The sequence below is a fragment of the Drosophila tropicalis genome, unplaced genomic scaffold (genome assembly GCF_018151085.1).
Source record: "Drosophila tropicalis isolate 14030-0801.00 unplaced genomic scaffold, ASM1815108v1 contig_593, whole genome shotgun sequence".
NCBI lineage: Eukaryota > Metazoa > Arthropoda > Insecta > Diptera > Drosophilidae > Drosophila > Drosophila tropicalis.
In genome coordinates this window covers 20,717,053-20,734,515 of record NW_027173070.1, presented here as the reverse complement: position 1 = coordinate 20,734,515, position 17,463 = coordinate 20,717,053, and the positions used below count along the sequence as shown (strand labels likewise).

The 17,463-nt window shown below is 38.8% G+C and overlaps 2 protein-coding genes across 2 annotated transcripts; both read right to left on the bottom strand.

Annotated features, from left to right (window-relative positions):
* Positions 1 to 1,644: 1,644 nt before the first annotated feature.
* On the bottom strand, positions 1,645 to 7,740 carry sha (shavenoid; the record flags this gene model as incomplete). The annotated part of the gene is made up of 9 exons (XM_068288360.1): positions 1,645 to 3,254; positions 3,291 to 5,044; positions 5,111 to 5,356; positions 5,411 to 5,892; positions 5,962 to 6,291; positions 6,363 to 6,473; positions 7,001 to 7,213; positions 7,297 to 7,374; positions 7,578 to 7,740. Coding segments are annotated over 9 exons (4,797 nt in total), but the record flags the coding sequence as incomplete, so codon positions are not given.
* A 7,276-nt stretch (positions 7,741 to 15,016) lies between these two features.
* On the bottom strand, positions 15,017 to 16,713 carry LOC137575725 (angiopoietin-1-like). The gene is made up of 3 exons (XM_068288359.1): positions 16,615 to 16,713; positions 15,661 to 16,549; positions 15,017 to 15,585 (listed from the first exon to the last, which is right to left on the bottom strand). The coding sequence occupies exons 1-3, from the start codon at positions 16,711 to 16,713 to the stop codon at positions 15,017 to 15,019; spliced, it is 1,557 nt and encodes a 518-aa protein (XP_068144460.1).
* Positions 16,714 to 17,463: the final 750 nt, after the last annotated feature.

Genomic DNA, 17,463 nt, shown 5'->3' with positions numbered 1-17,463 from the left:
GGGAAACCTTAACAATTCCCATAGAAGATTTATTTCTAGGGGGGAGTCACATCAAAGGGGATACCGGTAGAACGTTTTGGTTAATGATTTCAAACTCTTTCATCATCATTAAACATCAACAAAAACCTCAAAGATTCTAGTACTAAAATTTAAATAAAATATATAGAACAAACGAAACGTACAACAAATTTTATAGGTAGATACTTGATACTACGTAAATGGTTAAGCAATTAGCGACTAAAAATTGAAGAATTCAATTTCTCAAAGAAAATTTTACGATCCGATTCAAGCAAAATATCGTTTGATTTGGTACACCTAAAATGGCTTATCTTTTTATAATTTTTGTCCTAGCTTAGAATTTGAATGCTAGACTAGGACAAAAATCATCAGGATCAGATCCCATTCTGTAAGGGCTTGAAAAGTATTTCCGTCTTATTTATATAATGCATACAACATTCTTCTTGTATAAAAAAATTTTAATTCCGCCAAGTGTTTTATAAATTTTCTGATCTTAGGCAGATTTAGGTACTATAAAATTGGGCAAAATTTGCCCCTCAAATCTGCATACTTCAAGTGGCCCTTGATTCGTTTATGTCAAAAATTAGCTTATTTTCTCATCATGAATGACTTCTATGCCGGGGTAAAATGGTTCCCTAGATACGACTTCTCTAGCTGATCTTTATATCAGTTTTTACTTCTTTGATAATGATAATGTTAATCAAATTTGATGAAAGCTTTCAATTATTTATTGTTTGCCTTCAAACGAAAGAGGTTCTCATTATCTCAGGATGATCTCAAGTTCCAAATGGAACTTTAAGATTAGGTTTTCAGGCTACCTCCAAAACAACCTTTAAGTCTAGGGTATCTAGTCTAACAGAGCTCTGTTAGCTGTGAATAGAAATTAAAATAACGGAGCATACTTCGTGGCTTTCCTCTTAGCAACTTTTAAGTGCATACTTTGCGGAGTATTCTATTTCTTAAAGTTTAAGTGGTTGTCAAATTGTCACTACTTAATTTGGCATTAGAAGAAATTTTCCACATACATATGTACTTATACTTGTGTAATAAGTAGTTGAACTAGTTTAATAGTTATGATCAAAATGTGTTTAAATGATGTCCAGTTTCAAGTCGAGACTAATGAATATGGATAAAACTATCAAATTTAGTGGGATTTTAATGCCAAGATAGCGGGTCTAGGACACATAATGTAGTTTTCATGTCTGTAGAAACTAAGGTGTCACTCGAAAGACCTAAAATATCGGGTCTAGAACACATAAATTAGCTTTTATGGCTATATAACATTCTTATATTGAATGTATTATATTAAATTTCTTTCACAGTACACAGTAAGATGCACTGTAATCTCTCTGACAGAATAAAAAATATTTCCCTAATGGATTGTTAATTATTTGTTTTTATTGTTATTAATGCTTAACTTATATTTTACACATTATGTTAAAATAAACTTAGAGCTATCTAGTCATTAAAATTTACATTGCGACATCTAAATTAACACTAAGATTGCACATTTCCGGCCCAAGAGACTTGCTGACATTATGTTATCACAATTCGCATACGATATATAATCTGATTTTGGATGAATATTGATATTGATTGCACTTGGATTTTGGATTGGATGTATAACTTAAACTAAATGTTAAATACTAAAATTAATTATATAGTATGATATATAAATTGCACCTTTTGTGGTTTGGCAAGCATCATGATTATATAAACAAACAAAATTATTGCACTGATTGCTTCTAAAGTAAACTTAGTCTAAGTCCATGGAAAGTCTTTCATCTTCTAAATATTGCACAGAAAATGCCTTAAACTAACTCTTTCTAATCATCTTGTAGAGTACTGAATGGGTCTCGATGCTCTCGGCACCCGATTCCCACATGTCTTCGGTATTGGTCTCCTCCTCCTCCTCATCGGTTTCGGAGGAGCCGCAGCAAGTGCTGCTGCGGCCGTGGCCATGGCCATGGTCCTCCTCGGATGAGGAGTAGGACGATGACATGGTGGTGGTACTGCCTCTTACATTGCGCTCATGGGAATCGGTCTGAGAGTGTGAGCGGGTTAGCGTCTTATCCGAGTCAGCATCACTTAGGTTAAGATCCTCATTGGGCGCTGTAATGGCCCTGCTATGACTCTGTTCCATATGCTCCAGATCCTCGAAGCGATTATCATTCTCCTCCTCAGTGTCCTCAATGGTATCCACTCGAATGACCTGGTGGCCACGTCCTGTCTGCATCTTGAAATTATAGCGATCATATACCTGCCGTTTGTACAACTCATTCGAATCAGTGCTCATATAGCCGCTATCTAATTGACCGAAACGCTGTTCATAGTAAGTCTGGCTGCCAGGAGGATTGCCACCTAAGCCAAGGCACACCCCAGTTGACTGATTTGCGGCATCTTCAATGATCGAGGCAATGCCCTCATCGCGTTCGAGAGATTCCAAGAAACCAGACGAGTGCTTACTGCTCCCATATGTGGGAGCCGGACTCTGACTGGGACTGAATTTGTTCGCTGCCATGGTGACAAATTTACGCCAAGCATTCTTTAAGTCCTTGGCCTTTTTGGCTCGATCCTTTAGTCCTATAGCTATCTGCATGCCGTTGGTCAACTGGGATGGTTCAATCTCACATCGGTAGACCGTTTGGACAACATTGCTAGAGTTGGTATTGTTTGTGGAATTGGCTGCCGCACGCTGGGGATAGGCAATGCCAACAGGCACTCCAGCATTACGATACATCTCCTTGGTACGCTCTGAGAGATGACTGCTACTCCGATTCGAACGGGAGCTAATGGACAACGCATCAAATTGATTGAGATCAACTTCTTTAAGGTTCTTTGCATTATTAATTTCCATCTCCGGTTTGGTCTTCTCCTTCTTCTCATTCTCGTTCACACTGTCTCCCTCCCTCGATGACTTGCGACGATTGAGATACTTGGTCAGACTGTAGTCATTACGCAGGCTGTTAATCTTCTTGTTGTACAAGGTGCTATCATAATCCGCCTCTTTTGTGTGTTTCCTCTCCTCTGTGGTGGCTGATATAACACTGGAGAGTGTGTTGTTGCAAGAGTTCTCAAACTCCGAGACGCCTGTGATCTCAGTGACCTCACTGTGCATGCTGAATGTATCCTCCTCTTGTGTTTGAGTCTCTGTTGCGGCAGGTGGGGGCGGCGGTGGTAAAGGTCGTTTACTTTGCACCAAAGGCGGGCAATAATGCTGATTGGGCGGAGATTTTCTCACTTGTTGCTGCTGCTGTTGAAGCTGTTGCTGCGGCTGCTGCTTGGGCGATGATATCGTTATCGTTGTCTTATTCACTTTAGCCACATCGACAATGGACAAAGTGGGTGAACTCTGCATTCCCCGTTGACGTCTCGAGTGCTTGGCTTCTAGGGTAAGAAGACGTCCCTCTATCTCACTCATCGACTCTCGTCTTTCGCATTTGCAATTCGTGTCTTGGATGGCCAGGGGCGATTCGTAGATCTCACGTAGATTGCGAAAAGAATTGCTGGATCTCAGTATAAAAGAGGCTGTGCGAGGCTTGTTGGACACCTCCTGTTGGCGACTCAAATCGGGCAATGAATTGATCTGATTAAAATCCGACTCTGGAGCAATCTGCTGTTGCTGACGTTCCTGTTGCTGGTGCCAGGCTGAGATGTCGCAAAAGCTCTGCTTCTTGGGCTTACGATCCAAGGTGTCTGGTTCAAATTGATCGCTATCGGTACGCTCCAAATCCGAGGGAGGTTCATGCTCCACCTCAATGGTCATGCTGCCCCGAAAGGGCGTGTCATATTTGATTCGAGCTGCAGCCTCCTTTTGCCTACCATGTTGCTGATGAGGATGTGGATGATGTGAATGATGACGCTTCTTAATGGGACCCCCATCTTTCCTATCATAGACCGTATGGCTTATTTCCATCTCTTCTTCAAGCGGTAGAGCTGTACTGAGGCTAGGACTTAACTGAGAGCTCACATCGGACGATGGGGAACTCGAAGAGTGTGAACTCTTGCGTTTGCTAGGCTCCAAACGTTCCAGACTATCCGTTTCGTAGTCGACTATCAAATACTGCGGTGACTTGCGTCTATAGATCGGTGAGTCGGGTTGAAACTGCTTTAGCGATTTGCGACTCAACGAACTGTAGTCCGGCGTCGGAACCGAGGGAATACTGCTCTGAGTGCTGCTATAGATATCCTTGATCTTCTTCTCCATAGTGCTGTCATAGTCGGGTGTTGGTATATGAGCGGAGAATTCGCGCTTTAGAGAATCGTAAATTATATCCGAGGGTTTCATATTCCTTAGCATGTTATAGTGTTGACGATCGAAGGAGTTGAGTGAAGTAGGAGTGGAATTGGCGGCAGCAAATTGATCCAGGACTTCACTACGCTTGCGCAAACTCTTGGAACGGCTAGAGCAACTACGCAGTGAGGCGGCTGGTGAATCACCCAACATGAATTTTGGGTTATTGTAAATCTCTCCGCCAGTCTCAGCGAATCCATAGACATTTGCAGCAGCCGAGTAAGCCGAATAAGTATCATAAGAAGTCTTGGCAATTGAAGAAATTGGAGATTTCGATTTAACAGACTCTGCAATAGGGGCAAGAGAAGGAGGCGAAGGAGGCGGCTCTTCTGGCTTGGGTTTCTGCATGGGTTGCTGTGGTGGCGGTGGTGGACGTTCTTTGGGAGCTGAAATCTCTTTCCGCACCGAACCTTTAGGAGGCGAAACACTACCCTTCTTAGCTTGCATCAATGTGGGTCGATCCATGCCCTTTTGATCCGAATTGGGTACACTTTGTAGCCATTGTTCAATACTATTCCGTTTATCTCCCATACCCTCCTTGGCAGATAGATTTTCCTGCAGCGGCACATTGTATATCGTTCTAGCAGAGCTGCTCTTGTTATCGTCCACTGGAACCTCTTCGTGTATGATATTCAGCGATGGTTGATAGCGTTTGGCAGCCATTTTATATTTGGCAATGGCAATGACCTCCCGAATTTTTTGCAAAAACTCTATGGCCGCTTGGGGAGGCTCCTAAAAACGAATTAGATATACCATTGTTAAAAGAGGTTCCCCCTTTTCTATTATTCCTCATCTTACCGCTAACAGATGTGGCTCAAAGTAGGCTGGATTAAAGTATAGTTTCTTTCTCACATTTCCACTGACCATGGCCCTTAGATTTTCCATTTTTTCCTCACTCATTAGATCTTCAATTACGGCCACATTTTCCGTAGGCAAGCACTCGTTCTCCTGCAGAAAATCATCGGCCTCCAAAGACGGATTCTCCATGCCAATAGCACCCGGTTTGGGTGACTTATTTAACTGTGGATGAACCAGAACAGAAGTCTAAATGGAAATCAAATCGAACTTCAACCCAAATAAAATTTTTATAATATTCACCTTGATCTTCTCCTCCATTTCACATTCGGAATTCGAATTAGATATGTCGCTGGCAAATCCAGAATTCTGTTCCCTATCTCCCAATTGGGGGAAATGCTGGAGTAGAGGATTATTCTTGACAATGCCCAAATCGTCTTTTAATCCGTTCATTGAGGGGCGCCCAGCGGATGCCTCGTTCCCTCCCATGCCCAGACTGTGAGCCGAGTAAATGCTGCCCACACGACTAAAAGGAGCTCCATAGGTCACTTGATCGTTCTTAGGATAATTAATCTCATTGGGCAAATTGTCAAGGGAGTTTCGTGAATTGTGACGACGACTCTTGCGCTTCTTCATAAACAGATAGAGGAAAACTGAGGCCACATAGATGAGTCCTAGAAGTAAACTACAAATCCCAATGACCACATACTCGCGCATGGTCATGCCATCAGAAGTGGAGGCCAAACGTGTGGAGTTGGCTGGCTGAAAGAACACCTCGGGTACATCTAAACAGCGGGAGAGCGAGAGAGATGCAATTGCTATGGCCTTTCCATTGGTTGTTGAATGTTACTCACTGTGAACATATTTCACTGGACTGCCATTGACTCGAAAGGCCACACAGGGGGAATGAACATTTCGGGGAGACATCAATTGCTCACCAATCAATGCCTTCTTGGTGGCATTCAAGGTAATGGTCATATCTCGACACACCAAGTGCACCACTATCAAACGACCTTGCATCTTCTGACGCAATTCCGCCTCGCCGAGCCACTGAAGGAAACTTCTTCCCTCATCGCGAAACATGCGAAACGGATAATCCGTGTCGATGGGATTCCTTAAATCTGACCAGCCATTCGAACCAAGATATTGAGCTCCCGTCACAGCACACACAGGAGTATGTATATCTAAAGAGGATTAAGGGGTAGGGTAATGTTAAAGATCACCTGGCAAGGGGACTTTATTTCGTTCAACTTACTGGGAAAACTAATCTCACGACTGGGATATATTATCTGTCCACGCAATGGCAAAAATACAAATGGAATTTTCTCCGACGATGAGCCACTGACAAAGGGCGATAGTGAACACTCTGAAAAAGACACACACACATTATTGATAAGCTGGAGGCTGTCCGTCCGTCTGTCTGTTTGTCTGTCTGTCTATCTGTTTAGTGTTTTTACTTTCTTGCGGCGAAAGTTTCCTTTCATCAAAAGAAAACGATTTGTTCGATATAATAATAATAACACATAGTTTTCCCCTTCCTCTCTAGTTGGCCCTCTCAATGGCGTCACATTTCGTTTTCATTCTCCCCTCTCTCTTATTCTCTCACTGTGCACAGTCACAATTTTTGTGCCTGTTATTACAGCATTTCTTTTTATTTTTTTTTTCTTTTTACTTATGAGGAGTTGGGCAATCTACTCGTTTCATTGTATATGACAAAACAATAGATGGGAATGGCTCCCAGGTGGTGGGTATCGGGTTCCAAAACATGCCACAAAATGGAGCACCACACACACACACTCAGAGAGAGAGAGAGAGAGAGAAACACAAACACATACCATTTGTTTGCCTGTTGGTTAATTATTTATTCATCACTTCCGTGGGGGTAAAACCTACCGTGTATGTCGTCCACACAAATGCCCAAATCCTCCCGATAGGCCGGTAAATACGGTAGACAGCGACATGAGCATGAGCCTGTATCCAAATCCCCGCTAGTCGTACCTAATTCACTAGATCCCACCACTCTTGCTCCAGCTACCAATTTCTGTTGAAGTTTCAGGCGATGACCGCCTTGTGATGACAGCGAGGCGGAGGCTTGACCTAGTCCATCTACAGCAGAGAGGAGAAAATGGTTGTTGAAAAAAGAAGAAAGAAAAAAACAAAAAACTACTTATGAGCATTTAATCTCTTACCGTTGACTTGACGCACTAGAGCCGCCGTTCCACTGGATAGGCCAATGCAGGTGTCCGCATTGCAAATACTGGCAATGCCTACAACAAGGAGAAAAGAGTGATCAAGATGGATTGACTTAAGCCTTCACAACATTCTCCAGCATCCACATCCACACACGCATTTGGCTATTGGAGTGGGGCGGCTAATAAGTTGTTGTCAACGCCGCGGCGTCTGGGTCCAGTGGACACAACTCCATTTGCTATGACCCCCCTACCCACCCAAAAAGTCTTTTCTTACTTACCAGTCGTATGGAAGAGATCACCATCGTGATGTCTTGTCAGATTGATTAGCTGACTATTCGATGGTTGTGCCTGTAGATCCTCTAACAGTAAATTTGCAGCCAATATATTGTCATTTAGTACTTTTTGGGTGGGTGATCCTCCACCTGGCCTGGCATTGTGTAGTAGCCATAATAACAGGAGTAATGATAAGGATTTGTGACACATCTTAAAAGCCACATAGCTTCTCCAACTCCAACACCTTTGAAAAAGACCAAGAAAAAAGTGTGGAGAAAGAGTTGAGATTTGTTGTCAATTAATTAAAGCAAAAGTCCAAAACTGGCTTCACATTCTTCCACCTCTCCCTCTCTCTCTCTCTCTATCTCTCTGTCTTCTTTTGAGTCGTAATGAGGCAAAAATAGTTTTGGCTTGCTAAATGGAGCAACTACCCAGTCCACCTAGTCGCACCATCTTGTGTCCCACCTCCTGCTTGTTGTTGCTGTTGCTGGTGCTGCTGGTGTGCCGAGTGTCGTTAACTAACGGACAACATTTAAACAAATGTTGCAATTAAAACTTGTTCTGTCTGCCCCGCAAATGTTTAAATAAGTATAGACAAGGTGGGACTACTGCAATCCACTTTATTCCACTCCAGCACTGGAGCAAGTGCGTCGCAGTGGGAAATATTTTGCTGCGTGTCAAGGTGTATGTGTGTGTGTGTGTGTGTTGGATACCGTTACAAATGCGCTGCACTTGGGTCTTTCTCTATCCATCCCCGTTTATACCGCTAATCAGTTGCACTTTAGCAGCTGCTCACAAGGCAATTTACATAAATATTTCACACACAAAAAAAAAAAACTAAAGAAGAAAACAAAAAATCAACACACAAAATAACAAAAATTATTGGGGACTCCTAACTGTTTCTATCTAGTAGTTCTGGCCATTCAAAAGAAGAACAACAAAGGCCAAAAAAAACCAAAGCCCCCCAAAGAAACAATCATAATGTGCAGAGAGGAGAATGACTGAATGTTGAAGAAAGCGATAAAAAGCAACAGTTGCGGCCTAATTTGAAAGTAAAATTTACGTTGGCTTGGGCTTGATTTTTTTTTTTCACCTTTTTTGATTGACCAGTCAGTGAGTCTCGCTATCTCGCTATTATCTCTATCTCTGTCACTCGCTTACAGATCTATCAGTCAACCTGCTGTACAGTTATGGCATTTAAATATAACAATATTATTTTGTTGATTTGTTTATGGCTTCAGTTTTTTGTGTTTTGTTGCTTTTCAATCTCTTGGCTCATGCATTTTCGAAACGAAACTTATTTAATGGCTATAATGACCTGGTTTTAGCAATATCTTCGAATCATGCACAAGGTGATGCGATTTTGATGATGCTGGGAAAATCTGCCAACACAAAATGGAAAACAGAGAACAACAAACCAAAAAAAAAAAAAAAAACCCCAAGAAGAACCCCCCATTTTCTTTTGCTGACTGTGGTCCTAAGTCTAACTTCAATTCTGCACAGAACTCTTGACTCTTGTGCACTCAGCTAAACTCAATTAACAGGTAATTGAACTCGTCCGACTGCATATATTATGATGATTCCTCTATGTCTGTGTGTGTCTGTATGTGTGTTTTTTCCATCCATATTCCATACATCCATTAATTATTGGGCAACACGAGAAAGAGCGTGTGCTGCACATTGTTCTTAGTCTATGCATAAATTTATCTATCCATAAAGCCAAAACGCAGGTGGTGCGATCAGTGGGGGAGGGGAGCGGAGCACGAGACTCTGCCTGGTGCTTGTTGGCTTATTCTATTGGCCAAACAACAGATACTCTAAGTCATCATTTATAAAAATCACTTTATCTATCCAAATAACTAATGGAAAATCACACAGTTTGCTTTAGCCACTTTCAAAACTGAAAATTTATTCTAATGCCCATACAAAAGCCAACAGATAACTGTATTTCCATGTTTCGTGAAATTGACTATTGATTGAATGATAAATGAGTTAAACTATATAAAGATAAAGCAACAAAAATTCCAAGTTTCTATTAATAATGTATAAAATATTCTTGGTCTAAATTGGCAATACATGAGTAAGAATCAGATATTTATAATGTAAGCAAATCCATCTAAGTTATTGTTTAGTCTCCAGTTTAGTTAAATTTTTATATAAAAACAAATATAATGTAAAAATTTTACATTTAAAATTAAAAAAAAATTTTATTTTATTCCGACTGAACATGAAAACTTTTCATGGGAAATTCTAAATATATTGACACGTTAAAAATTTGTTTAAAATAAGTTTCATAATAGATTCCAAAAAGAAAGTATAAAATTATGTTTATACAAATATAAACAAATTTCCTAATGGTTTGAAAAAACACAAGATAATTAATGAACATTATATTTTTAAACTAAAGGTTTTGAACTGTTTTAATAATAAACTGCAAATTCACATAAATATCGTGGACCATTACAAATAAAAAAACATTTTCATAAAGTCAAATTAAGTTAACATTCAATTTAGGCATAAAATTCATCATATTTGGTGATAATAAAGAAATTTGTGATGAGGAAATTTTCCAAAAAGATTTCAAAAATTAGAAATACTAACTAAATTCGAATCGAAAGTTATTGTCAGTAAGTAAGAAACTTTAAAGTTTAAAGTTAGTTATTCAAAATAAAATTTTTTGTAAACACAATTTTGTAGTAAGTAATCTTCATTTATTATCCTCAGAAATTTGATAATATTTTATTCCAATTCATGTTTGCTTTTACTCTAAATTTAAATATCTAAAAACATATTTATTTTCCAGCTTATGTTTTTCTTTAATATTAAACCAAACTGAAAGAAATTTAAACGAAAACAAACCAGAATTTTTTAAAGATTTTTCATTAAAGCTTCTAATATAGTTTAAACCTTATATTTCTCAATAATACCTGATTATTATAATGATTATAACGGATACGGATCTTTTCTTATATCTTTAGGTCTTTGGAAATATGTTAAGATCCTCATTAGGACCAGTTCCTATACCAAATCTCTCCTATATTCTAAGACCATTTCCAATGATCTCTTTTAACTTCTAATAAGCTGAATCATTGCACTCACATATTGTTTTTAATTGGATGAATTCTTTGTTCGCCAGTTAGGGTATATATTTGCACCACAACAACAACAGCAACAACAGCAACAACAGCAACTACAACACCAACTACAACGCATTGTAACCCGAGCATATTCACATGCACACGCAGATTCTAGAGTTAGTTCTGCTCCATTGTCTGAAGCTGGTCGGTAGAATTGGTGGAATTGAAGTTGGCTCTAGCATGGGATGGGATGTGATACGATGGGATGGGATGTGATGTGATGTGGGCTTCACTTCCGAGTGCAGAGTGTAGCAACCAAACAGCGAGGTGCAGCCAGTCGACGTCACACTCGGCGTACTTTTAACACTTAGAACACGCCAACCTCACATAATAACAAATTTCAAATTTATTCCCTCTTTATATACATTTTTTGAGTTAATTTTTTCGTTGTTGTTGCTGTTGTTGTTGCTGTTTGTTCACGTCCATTGTGTGGCCAGAGGAGCGCATCATTTGCTCGCCGCCTTAATGTGCTTTAATATGTACTTATGCTTATGCTTTTAGCCAACTTGTAGGGCTGGCCAACGGTTTCCAGATAGTTGTTAAAACCAAATTACGACAGAGCACTGAACGCAAAGATAAAGTAGATGAGGAAGAAAGGAGACGACTCTGACTGGGCAATGGCCGGCGTTTGCCTGCCGCTTGGACAGAGATTTCAATTTACTTTTTTTTTTTTTTTTTGTATATCTTTGGCAAATTACTTTCTCCTTCCCAAAAATAGTAGAAAATCTTAAGTTTTCTTCTCTATTTTTGGCTAGTGCTTAGTGACCTAAACTAGAGCAGTGTTCGGGGCATGGGCAAGTTAATGCTCTGATAAGTCTTTACCCCTCTCTCACTAGGCACACAGAAAAAAAAAAAACCAAAATAAAGGGCAAAACAACAAACTCAATTTCAACTTCAACTTGAAACTCTTACTCACAGCGTCAGGTTGGAAAAATTAGATGAATTAATTAACACCTTGTAGAGAAATGAAGTTTTCCGTTTTTGGATGGTGTTGTCTTCTTAAGGATTATTTTTCACTTTTATAAATTTTGAAATTTTCTATTCATTTTCACGATTCACAACAACATTGAAGGCATTCATTCGCTTATTCGTTTTATTTTTTATGCCACATTTTTGAAACATTTGCAACAAGACAGACACACATGAAATGCAACATCAACAACAACAATTGGCCACATGTTTTTTTTGTTTTTGTTATAGTTTTTTTAATAGAAAGCTTTAACTAACACGACCACGACCAAAGACGAATTCGAATGCGACGCGCGCGACTCTTTAAAGACTTTTTTTTGTTGGTTTGTTAATTTCTTTTTCTTTAATTTTCTTCTTTCTTTTTTCGTTTCCACTTGCAGGGGGGGAATAGACCGCTAGACACGTCTATCAAGGTCGCCGTCGCTGGAGCGACTGAAGCTTGGCTTTGGCCAAATAAAAAGTTTTTAAAGTCTCGGCTGCAATTGCAAAGCAGAGACGATCTGAAACTAGTTTTTCTTTCCATTTCTATACGGGCTTTACACGCTCTTATATCTCGAAAGTATAAGTTTGTTTTGACAAATTGTATAAGAAAATCTTCAAGACTAATTAACACAAACACACACACATCAGACAGACTGACAGTAAGACAGAGATAATTTGGGATAGCCTGAGATACACATGTACTTGATATCGCATATCAAGTATACGCCAAGTGAAGCGGCAACTTCTACCGTTCGATTGTCTCCGCTCTCAATTTAATAAGAACCTCAACCTCTAGCTAATCGCAAAGAAGCATCATTTGTCATTTTGTCTTGGTTAATTTATAACAATTTACCCATTTTAGTCACACTCGAGTGCGGAATGCAGAGTGAAAATTAAACTAGAACAAGGTGAGGAAAGATAACAGAAACAAAAATAAACTTTCCCAAAAGCGACACTTCAAGTGGAACTTACGGCAACTACACAGAGGGAAAACTTAGCGTCTGTATTAAAGGGCAATCAATCCGACACCATTTCAAATTAAATGTAGACCATAATTCAACTTACTTTGGAATTAGGTAAATCTAAGAAACCATTTACTTTTCTTTTTAGTTTAGTTTAGGCTAAATTTAGTGAGGGTTTGAATGTAATTAAACCTTTTGATTGTGATTCTTTAAGCTTACTTTTAATATCGGCCTAGATTTAATAGATCTTCTTCACAGACTTTTTCTTATATTTTAATAGTGTTCTTCTTCAATCTAAGTATCTCTATTATCTTATAATGCAATATTTGTATGTTACATAGATGTATATAAATTTTTGGTTTCAAGTGGATTAATGATTCATTTCTTGCTAGATATTTCTACATTTTAGTATGTAATACTATTTGTGTTTAGTTTTTTCATAATTCAGATCATTTTAATAAAATTAGACATTCATTTTATGATAAGAGGACGAAATTGGTTTCTACCGGCCAATTAGCCATGAAGCCATCCCGAATTACCAATTTGACTTCAGAAGTCAGCATGGTACGCCTGAACAAGTACACAGGGTGGTTCATCATATAGTGGTTATTAGAGAAGCGCAGGTGTTCCACAAGGTAGCGTACTCCTACCAAGTTGGCATGATTATTGCTACTTATGCTGATGACACGGCTATTCTCTCCAGTGCATACGACCCACAAAATGCGACGGGAGCCCTTCAATCATATCTACACGACTTCCATGCATGGACCAAACGATGGTGCATCTCTATAAATACCACCAAATCAATTCGAATCACATTTGCCCTCAATAGATTAACCTGCACTAACATTCAACAATGAAACAATTCCGACTGCCATGCCACATATTTGGGCATCACGATACACAGAAGATTAAATTAGAAAAAAACATGTTCAAAAAACAATAAGCTAATATACCAAAAAACTCAAAATGCTGGACTGGATGCTCAGAGGGTCCAGTACGTTGTCCCTCGAGAACTTGGCCGTCAACAGCTCCAGACGTAGGCTAACGTCTGCATCCTTTGGACAGACAACCAACACCGATTGCTCCATAGCATTGACTCAATTCTTAAAGCTCAAATTCGTTGTAGAAGCTGTCCGAAGCTGAGACAACACAAATAAGATATTAAACATCAAATGATAAGAGGCGTTAGTTTAGATTTTTATTTGAGATGTGTATTAATATATTATATTTGTTCACTGAAGATGGATTTTAGATTATAATCCAATATTAAGTCGCTCAGTTGATGGGATGATTAAAAGGTCTGCATGGATTTGATGAAGAAAAAGGAAACCTAACGAATAATTTCTTCTTCATTCGCCCACTTTTCGTTAGGTGTTTTGCTTATTCCATTCAACTTATTGCCATTTCGGTCGAAAAGTAATAATCTCGTAAATATTATTCAGCCTAAAGGCCATCCTTGACCTCTTTGGCTATAAGTCATGCCACAGCTGGTCCATTGTAGAAATAAATAAATATCACTGGTTCGGAATCTAGTCTTAGCTACTTGTTAGCTCAAGGCTAACACTCCTGTTTTAAGCTAATTCTTTGTCTCACTATCTTTTATCGGTTGCTCAAGACTAATAAATAAATGAATAAGAAAATTACCTTAAGGTTGCCACTAGTCTTCGCTATTTGTCTATTATAATAATAGACCAAAGAACACTTTTAAAGGTATTTGTTGGCATTGCATAAGCATTAGACCAGTTTAAGGAACCAAATAACAACCAAAAATCCTTCAAAGTGAATCCTCGGATAGTATTTTCAGGCAATTTAGGACTGCCAACATAACGATTTTCTAGACGGATCTGTGGAATTTCCCTTTAAAGTCCCGAAATACATATATGCTTTGACTTCTTAAGATCTTTATGCCCTGGACTTGCTTCAGAAAGATCACTAAGCAGACCCCGCTAACCAAACTAACACGATTTCTCGTATAAGGACTTTTCGATCATAATTATGTTAATGATATATAAGAAAGTCGTTAAGTCGCCTCGCCAAAAGCTTCATACCAAGCCCAAGTCAAACAACTATTTTAATCACAAAGTTGAACAAAAAAAAGTATCCAATGGATTCAATTCTTATATTTTTGAAAATAGTTTCGAGTGGAAAAGGTGGTAAATTATCCATTAATCCATTTTGGAAGGACTTCCGTTGGATTTTTTTGGATAGAATCAAAAAATTATTTCGGTCGAATGAGCATCTGGACAGATTTGAGACAATTGCAATTGCCCCAGCTCATACTTGTGCAATCGTCGACTTCACTCTTGAAATGTTTTCCATTGAGGCGGCTAATGAAGATACAAACAAACAGGTAAATTCTTGCTTTCCTTAAGGACATTTTCAATTGGATACTTACATCCAGCTACAATCCTTGTGCCACCAGGCACCATCACGTGTAGCACAATTGCCGTATTTCCATTGATCGTTGTCATGATCAAAAGTGGAAAATGCTTGATTCACATCCCTGCTCATGGCATTCCTAGCTGTCCCTTTGAACTCTCCCAACGACTCCAACTTGTATTTGGTTGCCTCATTACCAATCCTAAAGTTATCATATCTGGCAAAGAGGAAAGTTCCATTGAAATATCCTAGCTGCACGTACAATTCATAGATTTGGGAATTTGTAATGCGATGCAAGTTCTCAAGTCCAATGAAGAACTCGCCCTCCTTGTTACCGAAACCATTCCGATACTCAAACCAAGATCTCTGAAAGACAACGCTGCCGTCAAATCGTTTATGGATGACTATCCATCCGCCACCATCTATATCTCCGTTGCAGAGAGGAGCAATCGTTTTGAGTCCCGGAATTTCAACTGTATGGATTCCCGATGGAAGACCCTTGCATCCAGTTTTTGAAGATTTTTCCTGGCACTTGATTAGATTTATCTCAGTTTGATTTAGTTGTTGAGAATGTCTTTCAACTAAATGATTTGAGTCAGTCAACTCACTTTGAGATTTTTCCAACTTTTTCTTCAAAGATAAAACATCAGACTTACATTCGTTTAGTTCATCTCCTGAATCCTTTCCTTTGAGCAGATATTCTTCCAATTCCTTTTTGGAATCAACCAACTTTTTCTTTAATGAAAAAATATCAGACTTACATTCGTTTAGTTCATCTCCTGAATCCTTTTCTTTGAGCAGATATTCTTCCAATTCCTTCTTCGAATCAGTCAACTGACTTTGAGATTTTTCCAACTTTTCCTTTAATGATATAATATCAGACTTACATTCCTTAAGTTCATCGCCTGAATCCTTTTCTTTAGAATGATATTCTTCCAATTCCTTCTTCTTTAGGGCAAGTTCTATGATCGCTTCATCTAGATTTGCTTTTTGGTTTGCTAATTTCTCCTTTAAGTTCTCTATTTCATCGTTTAGTTTGCTTTCTATTTGAATTTGCCTATTGCTGGCTTCCTCTCTCTCTTCTTTGTTATCTGCCAGGATTTGTTCAATATTATTTCTCAAAGTGTTTTCTTCAGCAGTCCTTTCCTCCATATTCTTTGCTGCTTCTCGTTGAACCTCATCTAAATTTTCTGTCAATTCTTTCAACTCTCTATTCAAATCTGTTATCTCATTTTCATATTTTGCTTTCGCCTCCATTGATTTTTCATCATTTACTTTCTGTATATTTTCATTTTCAGTTCTCAGACTGCTAATTGTATTTGTAATGAAATCGTCAATACTAGCTATGTGTATGTTCTGTTGTTCAATTTTAGTTTGTAAGCTCTCAACTGCTTTAGTTAATTGACCATTCTCCCCCTCTGAATGAGTCTGTTCGAGGGCTTTGATCTTTTCCTTCAACTCCAGTGTATAGGCCAGTATGAATTTCACGGACTTGTGACAATATGCTGAGCAGAGATTCTCTTCGTCATTTGAGAAACCGCGATTCTATATGCAAACAGATTAATCAATTGGATTAAACTTAACTTTACACTATTCACAGGCGAACTCACGCTGTGGTCATCTGATATTAAGGGAGTTGTTGAGACGACTTGCTGGAGTCCAGACAGAAAGAAGAGACCACAAAGTGGGAGGACACTTTGTAGTTTCATTTTGGAAAATAGAATTCACTTGATTAGTTCTTCTCACACGTGCGACTGTGATAAGGTCTCGGAGACTATTGACTTGGGTTTAGAATTATTCATTGGATTATATATTTTCGGAGCCTGCAGAAGGCCGCCTGTGTCATGGTGAGTTGGGATAAGTAAAAAGACAGGGGGAAAATAAATAAAATGAAAAAAAATTATAGAAAAAAGAAAAACAATTACCACAAACTGGTTTCAATTAAAAACAGTTAAGCACATGGCAAGTTGCAGGCAAGTAGAAACGCACTTGTCGTCTTTTGGCTCTATCTAACTTGGCTCTAACTGCTGCGGATCTTGGGGATGACGATGGCGACGACGATGGAGGAGTTGGAGTTGCAGTTGAAGTTGCGAACGTGCTTCGTCTCGGTCTCGCATCTCGCATCTCGAATGAAAACCTCTCTGGAAAACTGTTGAATCTGTATGGCCAATCTTGGGTAAGGCAATAATTATGCTTTAGTTGGCGACGCCACTTCAAATGCATATAACTATTTACTATTAGCTTTGGCTGCATTTACAGTTTTGGTTTGGGTTTTTTTTCGCTTTTTTTATTTATTTAGAAAGTTTCACATACATTATCGAACCAAATACAGTTCTTGGGCAACATCAGATACTAGATACTGCTCTCTCCCCTCTCCTTCACATTTTGTTGTTTTCGGTTGTATTTTTTATGACTGAGAGAGGTTTAGAAATGTTTGATCTTAGGTTGGGGAGGGTGGG